This window comes from Scomber japonicus, chromosome 3 (assembly GCF_027409825.1).
Source record: "Scomber japonicus isolate fScoJap1 chromosome 3, fScoJap1.pri, whole genome shotgun sequence".
Classification (NCBI taxonomy): domain Eukaryota; kingdom Metazoa; phylum Chordata; class Actinopteri; order Scombriformes; family Scombridae; genus Scomber; species Scomber japonicus.
In genome coordinates, this window is record NC_070580.1 from 39,592,836 (window position 1) to 39,600,261 (window position 7,426).

General features: G+C 53.4%; 1 protein-coding gene across 1 annotated transcript; it reads right to left on the minus strand.

Moving 5' to 3' along the window:
* Positions 1 to 775: 775 nt before the first annotated feature.
* Positions 776 to 4,943, minus strand: LOC128355440 (loricrin-like). The gene is made up of 2 exons (XM_053315678.1): positions 3,638 to 4,943; positions 776 to 801 (listed from the first exon to the last, which is right to left on the minus strand). The coding sequence occupies exons 1-2, from the start codon at positions 4,941 to 4,943 to the stop codon at positions 776 to 778; spliced, it is 1,332 nt and encodes a 443-aa protein (XP_053171653.1).
* Positions 4,944 to 7,426: the final 2,483 nt, after the last annotated feature.

A 7,426-nucleotide genomic window follows, 5' to 3' on the forward strand; every position in this document is an offset into this window, starting at 1 on the left:
CCCCCCACTGAGGCCACCACAGAGACAGAGATGCCCCCCCCCCACTGAGACCACCACAGAGACAGAGATGCCCCCCCCCACCACAGAGACAGAGATGCCCCCCCCCGTCCCACTGAGGCCACCACAGAGACAGAGATGCCCCCCCCCGTCCCACTGAGACCACCACAGAGACAGAGATGCCCCCCCCCACTGAGGCCACCACAGAGACAGAGATGCCCCCCCCACTGAGACCACCACAGAGACAGAGATGCCCCCCCCCCACTGAGACCACCACAGAGACAGAGATGCCCCCCCCCACTGAGGCCACCACAGAGACAGAGATGCCCCCCCCACTGAGACTTCTCTCCCCAGCTGATAACGTAAGAGAAGGTCTCCTTCACAAACAAGGAGAGAGTTCTTCAACCCTTACAAACCACGACTATACCTACAGTTGTGTGTGTCGTTGAAATGTTGTGTTCTTGGTGAAGAATGAAATAGAGATTTCTGCCGGCCGACAAGGTTTCATTTTCTTTGCAAAGAAAATATCAACAAAACATGCGAGCAGTTTCTGAATGAAGAGAGACCCCGAACATTGTAAAACATGAACATTTATACCTGAGAGGAAGGCCCACCTCTGGGGAGTGTTTAACGTCCTGTCTGCTGTGGGGTCAGCCTCCTACCTAAGGTGTGATTCAACACTTTTTGTCTCTCGCAGGTATCGGCACCGACCCCCCCCCGAGGTGTGAAATCAAGAGGTCTAGACAACATAATATAAAATACACAAGGTTTGAGTGTCTCAGGTAGTAGAGATGCAAAGGATATCTTGGTGAGAAGGTGAGAAGGTGAGAAGGTGAGAAGGTGAGAAGGTGAGAAGGTGAGAAGGTGAGAAGGTGAGAAGGTGGGAGGTTGGGTATTTTTACAAAAGGAGTTGAAATTGCTATTACAGTTGTCATGTGGATACGACCCAGCGGTTGTTGTGAGTTTGATAATCTGTTATTTTACATATTTTATCTTAATTGTTTATACAACACCTCTTCTGTCTCTCAGTTATGGTGGAAGTGGAATGGGTTCTCCTCCTCCCCTCTCCTTCCTTCCTCTCTCCTCTCCTCCTCTCTCTCCTCTCCTTCCTCTCCTCTCCTCTTCTCCTCTCCTCCTCTCCTCCTCTCCTCTCGTGCTCTCCTCTCCTCTCTCTCCTCTCCTCCTCTCCTTCCTCCCTCTCCTCTCCTCTTCCTCTCTCCCCTCTCTCCTTCCTCTCTCCTCTCCTTCCTCTCTCTCCTCTTCCTCTCTCTCCTCTCCTCCTCTCCTTCCTCTCTCTCCTCTCCTCCTCTCCTTCCTCTCTCTCCTCTCCTTCCTCTCTCTCTCTCCTCTCCTTCCTCTCTCTCCTCTCCTCTCTCCTCTCCTCCTCCCCTCTCCTTCCTCTCTCCTCTCCTCTCTCCTCTCGTCCTCCCCTCTCCTCCTCTCTCTCCTCTCCTCCTCTCTCTCCTCTCCTCCTCTCTCTCCTCTCCTTCCTCTCCTCTCCTCTTCTCCTCCTCTCCTCTCCTGCTCTCCTCTCCTCTCCTCCTCTCCTTCCTCCCTCTCCTCTCCTCTCCTCTCGTCCTCCCCTCTCCTCCTCTCTCTCCTCTCCTCCTCTCTCTCCTCTCCTCTCCTCTCCTCTTCTCTTCCTCTCCTCCTCTCCTTCCTCTCTCTCTCTCCTCTTCCTCTTTGGACCTTTAATAACACTAACCCCCCCCCCCAACCCAGACTGTTATACGCCCCCCCAACCCAGACTGTTATACGCCCCCCCAACCCAGACTGTTATACCCCCCCCAACCCAGACTGTTATACGCCCCCCCAACCCAGACTGTTATACGCCCCCCCAACCCAGACTGTTATACCCCCCCCCAACCCAGACTGTTATACGCCCCCCCAACCCAGACTGTTATACCCCCCCCCAACCCAGACTGTTATACCCCCCCCCCCCAACCCAGACTGTTATACTCCCCCCCCCAACCCAGACTGTTATACCCCCCCAACCCAGACTGTTATACCCCCCCCCAACCCAGACTGTTATACCCCCCCCCCAACCCAGACTGTTATACCCCCCCCCCCCAACCCAGACTGTTATACCCCCCCCCCAACCCAGACTGTTATACGCCCCCCCAACCCAGACTGTTATACCCCCCCCCCCAACCCAGACTGTTATACCCCCCCCCCCAACCCAGACTGTTATACGCCCCCCCAACCCAGACTGTTATACCCCCCCCAACCCAGACTGTTATACCCCCCCCCCCAACCCAGACTGTTATACGCCCCCCCAACCCAGACTGTTATACCCCCCCCCCCCAACCCAGACTGTTATACCCCCCCCCCAACCCAGACTGTTATACGCCCCCCCAACCCAGACTGTTATACGCCCCCCCAACCCAGACTGTTATACCCCCCCCCCCAACCCAGACTGTTATACGCCCCCCCCCCCCCAACCCAGACTGTTATACCCCCCCCCAACCCAGACTGTTATACCCCCCCCCAACCCAGACTGTTATACGCCCCCCCCAACCCAGACTGTTATACCCCCCCCCCCAACCCAGACTGTTATACGCCCCCCCCCCCCCAACCCAGACTGTTATACCCCCCCCCCAACCCAGACTGTTATACGCCCCCCCCCCCCAACCCAGACTGTTATACCCCCCCCAACCCAGACTGTTATACCCCCCCCCCAACCCAGACTGTTATACCCCCCCCCAACCCAGACTGTTATACGCCCCCCCAACCCAGACTGTTATACCCCCCCCAACCCAGACTGTTATACCCCCAACCCAACCCAGACTGTTATACCCCACCCCCCAACCCAGACTGTTATACCCCCCCCAACCCAGACTGTTATACCCCCCCCCAACCCAGACTGTTATACCCCCCCCCCCCAACCCAGACTGTTATACCCCCCCCCCTAACCCAGACTGTTATACCCCCCCCCCTAACCCAGACTGTTATACCCCCCCCCAACCCAGACTGTTATACCCCCCCCAACCCAGACTGTTATACCCCCCCCCCCAACCCAGACTGTTATACCCCCCCCCCCAACCCAGACTGTTATACCCCCCCAACCCAGACTGTTATACCCCCCCCCCTAACCCACCAACATTTAATGAAGCTCTAATTTCTCTGATTCCGAAAAAAGATAGAGACATAACGGACCCGGCTAATTTTAGACCAATAACTCTAAAATATTGACCAGTGTTGGCTTTACGTCTTCAACTAGTTCTGCCCATCATCATACATGAAACCAAGCTGCCATGGAAACCAAGCTGCCATGGAAACCAAGCTGCCATGGAAACCAAGCTGCCATGGAAACCAAGCTGGCTTCATGAAGAACAGATCTTCCACGGATAACAAGAGGAAACTAATACCCTCTAGCTGCCGTCTCTGTAGATGCAAGTCTTTAAATTCAAACGTTACCAAAACACACAGAAACAGTGTTAGGGGGGGGGGTTAGGGGGGGTTAGGGTTGTTAAATACTGTTTATTATGCAGGTGGATGAGGGGAGCCCCCCCACCACACGATGACCCCCAAGTGGACCCCCCCCACCACACGATGACTCCCATGTGGACCCCCCCCACCACACGATGACTCCCATGTGGACCCCCCCCACACGATGACTCCCATGTGGACCCCCCCCCACCACACGATGACTCCCATGTGGACCCCCCCCACACGATGACCCCCATGTGGACCCCCCCCACCACACGATGACTCCCATGTGTACCCCCCCCACCACACGATGACTCCCATGTGGACCCCCCCCACCACACGATGACTCCCATGTGGACCCCCACCACACGAAGACCCCCATGTGGACCCCCCCCACCACACGATGACCCCCATGTGGACCCCCACCACACGATGACTCCCATGTGGACCCCCCCCACCACACGATGACCCCCATGTGGACCCCCCCCACCACACGATGACTCCCATGTGGACCCCCCCCACCACACGATGACCCCCATGTGGACCCCCACCACACGATGACCCCCATGTGGACCCCCCCCCACCACACGATGACTCCCATGTGGACCCCCACCACACGATGACCCCCATGTGGACCCCCCCCACCACACGATGACCCCCATGTGGACCCCCACCACACGATGACCCCCATGTGGACCCCCCCCACCACACGATGACTCCCATGTGGACCCCCACCACACGATGACCCCCATGTGGACCCCCCCCCACCACACGATGACTCCCATGTGGACCCCCACCACACGATGACCCCCATGTGGACCCCCCCCACCACACGATGACTCCCATGTGGACCCCCACCACACGATGACCCCCATGTGGACCCCCCCCACCACACGATGACCCCCATGTGGACCCCCACCACACGATGACCCCCATGTGGACCCCCACCACACGATGACTCCCATGTGGACCCCCACCGCACGATGACCCCCATGTGGACCCCCCCCACCACACGATGACCCCCATGTGGACCCCCCCCACCACACGATGACTCCCATGTGGACCCCCCCCACCACACGATGACCCCCATGTGGACCCCCACCACACGATGACCCCCATGTGGACCCCCCCCACCACACGATGACCCCCATGTGGACCCCCCCCACCACACGATGACTCCCATGTGGACCCCCACCACACGATGACTCCCATGTGGACCCCCCCCACCACACGATGACTCCCATGTGGACCCCCACCACACGATGACCCCCATGTGGACCCCCACCACACGATGACTCCCATGTGGACCCCCCCCACCACACGATGACTCCCATGTGGACCCCCCCCACCACACGATGACCCCCAAGTGGACCCCCACCACACGATGACCCCCATGTGGACCCCCACCACACGATGACCCCCATGTGGACCCCCCCCACCACACGATGACTCCCATGTGGACCCCCCCCACCACACGATGACCCCCAAGTGGACCCCCACCACACGATGACCCCCATGTGGACCCCCCCCACCACACGATGACCCCCATGTGGACCCCCCCCCACCACATATCAGCAGAACAGCTGTTTGTGTCTTTGGACTCATCACAGTACGCTGCAGCTGAGCTCATGTCTTTAATTTGCTGTGTGGTCGTTTTCTGCCATCTTTATGGTTCTGTGTTTGACCGTCTTCACAGAGAGAAGCATCGCTCTGATTCTCTGCACAATTTCATGCTTGTTTTTTTTTTAACACTTAAATGTTTATTGAGTTTTCACATATAGACAACAAACAAGAACACTAACATCCTGTCTGGAGATGCTGCTGTTCAGTCCATTGTTCCATTTAGTGTTTGTTCACTTGGAGTCACGTCTCATGTAAATGTTCCTTTCAAATATGTTCTCTTTAAGTCTCAACAGGAACAAATATGTTCTCTTTAAGTCTCAACAGGAAGTCAATGTTTCCATAACATGGATTTCCTCCAGCCACTGCTCCTGGTTTGGGGTGTTCACACTGAGCCAGTTCCTTGTGACGGCTTTCTTGCTCCAGATCTTCTTTCATTACAACCTTCTCAATGTTCCCAAGATACATGACTGAGCAAGTATTTGGGATTTCATATCCCATAACACTTTTTACAACAGAGTTAACATGTTGCCAGTATATCCTCAGAAGATGTGTGCGTGGTCCGCCTCAGCGCTCCCACATAGTCTCCAGCAGTCTTGTTGTCTAGATTTTATTTTTGGTGTTATAAAATAGTGAGTTAGGTTTTTCCAGCAGAACTCTCTCCATGTGTCTCACACATGTGATACCACTCTTCTTCCTGTATTTGGATTTTTAGTTCTGCTTTTATATAAAGTGTTGATTCCTTCCTACTCTCACCCAAAGCTTGGTAAAAAGTAGAGATGGGCCGAGACCCAATCACCTTATTTATAGTTTCATTTGACCTTTTCTCTTTAATGAAATAATCTCTCAACTGCAAATATCTATAAAAGTCTTTGTTTTCGAGGCTATACTTCTGATACTGTACACATCGCTGTATGTTGGCTCGTATGTCCCTGGCTTGAACTTTAAATCAAACCCAAACCAGACTGCAAATATCTCTCTGAAGTTTGTATTTTCTTACAACAGTGCTCCATATATACGTGTAAATGCTACTATTGAGTTCATAGCATGTCTCAAAGCACCAATATCTGAGTTTGAAAGCCCTGTACTTCCCTTTCCATTTAGACTCGTAGTCAGGTCTACACCAACAGACCAGATTTCTAAGTTGAGCTGCATAAAAATATTCTGAAAGGTTAGGTAAAGCCACCCCCCCCCCTTGCTTTTAGGTAGCTGAAGTGTCGTAAATGTTATTCTAGGTTTTTTACTATTCCAAATGAATCTAGAAATCATCCCAGGCTAAACATGTGTTTTGGGGGATATTAATTGGTAGAGCTTGAAATAAATATAACAATTTAAATAAGACGTTCTTTTTGACTGTCTGTATTCTAGCACTGAAGTCTAATGGTAGGGTAGACCTAGCACTGAAGTCTAATGGTAGGGTAGACCTAGCACTGAAGTCTAATGGTAGGGTAGACCTAGCACTGAAGTCTGATGGTAGGGTAGACCTAGCACTGAAGTCTAATGGTAGGGTAGACCTAGCACTGAAGTCTGATGGTAGGGTAGACCTAGCACTGAAGTCTGATGGTAGGGTAGACCTAGCACTGAAGTCTGATGGTAGGGTAGACCTAGCACTGAAGTCTAATGGTAGGGTAGACCTAGCACTGAAGTCTGATGGTAGGGTACACCTAGCACTGAAGTCTGATGGTAGGGTAGACCTAGCACTGAAGTCTAACGGTAGGGTAGACCTAGCACTGAAGTCTAACGGTAGGGTAGACCTAGCACTGAAGTCTGATGGTAGGGTAGACCTAGCACTGAAGTCTAATGGTAGGGTAGACCTAGCACTGAAGTCTAATGGTAGGGTAGACCTAGCACTGAAGTCTGATGGTAGGGTAGACCTAGCACTGAAGTCTAACGGTAGGGTAGACCTAGCACTGAAGTCTAACGGTAGGGTAGACCTAGCACTGAAGTCTAATGGTAGGGTAGACCTAGCACTGAAGTCTAATGGTAGGGTAGACCTAGCACTGAAGTCTAACGGTAGGGTAGACCTAGCACTGAAGTCTAATGGTAGGGTAGACCTAGCACTGAAGTCTGATGGTAGGGTAGACCTAGCACTAAGTCTAATGGTAGGGTAGACCTAGCACTGAAGTCTAATGGTAGGGTAGACCTAGCACTGAAGTCTGATGGTAGGGTAGACCTAGCACTGAAGTCTAACGGTAGGGTAGACCTAGCACTGAAGTCTAACGGTAGGGTAGACCTAGCACTGAAGTCTAACGGTAGGGTAGACCTAGCACTGAAGTCTGATGGTAGGGTAGACCTAGCACTGAAGTCTAACGGTAGGGTAGACCTAGCACTGAAGTCTGATGGTAGGGTAGACCTAGCACTGAAGTCTAACGGTAGGGTA